This window comes from Seriola lalandi, unplaced genomic scaffold (assembly GCF_002814215.2).
Source record: "Seriola lalandi dorsalis isolate HSWRI2012SDOR001 ecotype SW California unplaced genomic scaffold, Sedor1 jcf7180002004970, whole genome shotgun sequence".
NCBI classification, from domain to species: domain Eukaryota; kingdom Metazoa; phylum Chordata; class Actinopteri; order Carangiformes; family Carangidae; genus Seriola; species Seriola lalandi.
Window position 1 is genome coordinate 1 of NW_019475624.1, and position 1,431 is coordinate 1,431.

The 1,431-nt window shown below is 40.3% G+C and overlaps 1 protein-coding gene across 1 annotated transcript; it reads left to right on the forward strand.

The window, feature by feature from the left end:
* Positions 1-4: 4 nt before the first annotated feature.
* Positions 5-1,223, forward strand: LOC111669549 (serine/threonine-protein kinase BRSK2-like; the record flags this gene model as incomplete). Its single annotated transcript, XM_023425911.1, has 3 exons — positions 5-99; positions 541-681; positions 1,107-1,223. Coding segments are annotated over 3 exons (353 nt in total), but the record flags the coding sequence as incomplete, so codon positions are not given.
* Between the last annotated feature and the right edge of the window lie 208 nt (positions 1,224-1,431).

Genomic DNA, 1,431 nt, shown 5'->3' on the forward strand with positions numbered 1-1,431 from the left:
TCTCTCTAACCAGGTTGAGAGGGAGATTGCCATTCTGAAACTGATTGAGCATCCGCATGTGTTGAAGCTGCATGATGTTTACGAAAATAACAAATATCTGTGAGTTCCCTCTGCATTCAAAAGAGCCTCACATTTGGGCTCACTGCAGTTTGCATGCTTTTTTTTCTTGCTGAATACTGAACTTTGGAGTGGGATGAGTATAAATATTATTCTAAGAACTATATTAATCTGCTCTCATCACTGTAATTCTCACTTTTCCTTCATCTCATACAATTATGCCAAAAAGGTTTTGATCTATCTTGAGGAAAAAAATACTTGCAAAAATGCTTTAACACAGCTGCTGGAGTAGATGGGCAAGTTGGCTGACAGTGAGTAAATAAAAAAAGGTAAATTATCTCAGTATTGTGATCCTAGAATCCAACATAATGAATTGGTAGTATCTAGCAGTTTAAGAGTGTCTTAATTTTTTCCCCCTTAGTCCTCCTCCTATCTCTCTGGATGAAAGTTTCAGATCACACTGTTGTCTCTATATGTCGGCAGGTACTTGGTGTTGGAGCATGTGTCAGGAGGAGAGCTGTTTGACTACCTGGTGAAGAAGGGCCGGCTGACTCCAAAAGAGGCCAGGAAGTTCTTCAGGCAGATCATCTCTGCTTTGGATTTCTGCCACAGTCATTCCATCTGGTTAGTTTTTGCATAAAGCACTGGTTCTTAAATTGTGGTTTGGGTCAGGGCGATCGTTCGGGTTCCTCTGCTAAGTTACTAAACTATTTGGGGGCCTTTGGTCTGAAAGGAAAACAAATAATTTTGCTCCACTGCTGTTGATTCTTAGCCCTCTCCTGAAACAATAAAGAAATGATGCCAGTTTGACATGTTATGGCAGAATAATTTAGAAATTCCTGCTGCCTTAGTCAGTAACATCAAAAATGTATCTTTAATAAACCATTACTCTTACAGACTTGATGTTTGCAGACACTTTCCTACATTTCTTTTTGGCAAACAGACTTTTAGTATCAAGAAATTAATGAGCATGAGCCAATATTAAAGCCCTCTTTTCAAAACCCATGCTGTTGCAGTTAAGCAGAAATGTTTCTTCTGTGTTTGTGCAGTCACAGAGACCTGAAGCCTGAGAACCTGCTCCTGGATGAGAAGAACAACATCCGCATTGCTGACTTTGGCATGGCCTCCCTACAGGTGGGAGACAGTCTGTTAGAGACCAGCTGTGGGTGAGTACCAACTCTCTGTGTGTGTGTTCAGAAATAATGTGTACTCACATAAAAAAGGGTCATATTTTGTATTTCAGGGACTTGGAATGTAACACAATAAAGAGTACAGTAGTTACTGAAGACATTACATCAACAGTGATAGCTCTGCCTATATACAGAGTACCACACACACACACACACACACACACACACACACACACACACACAC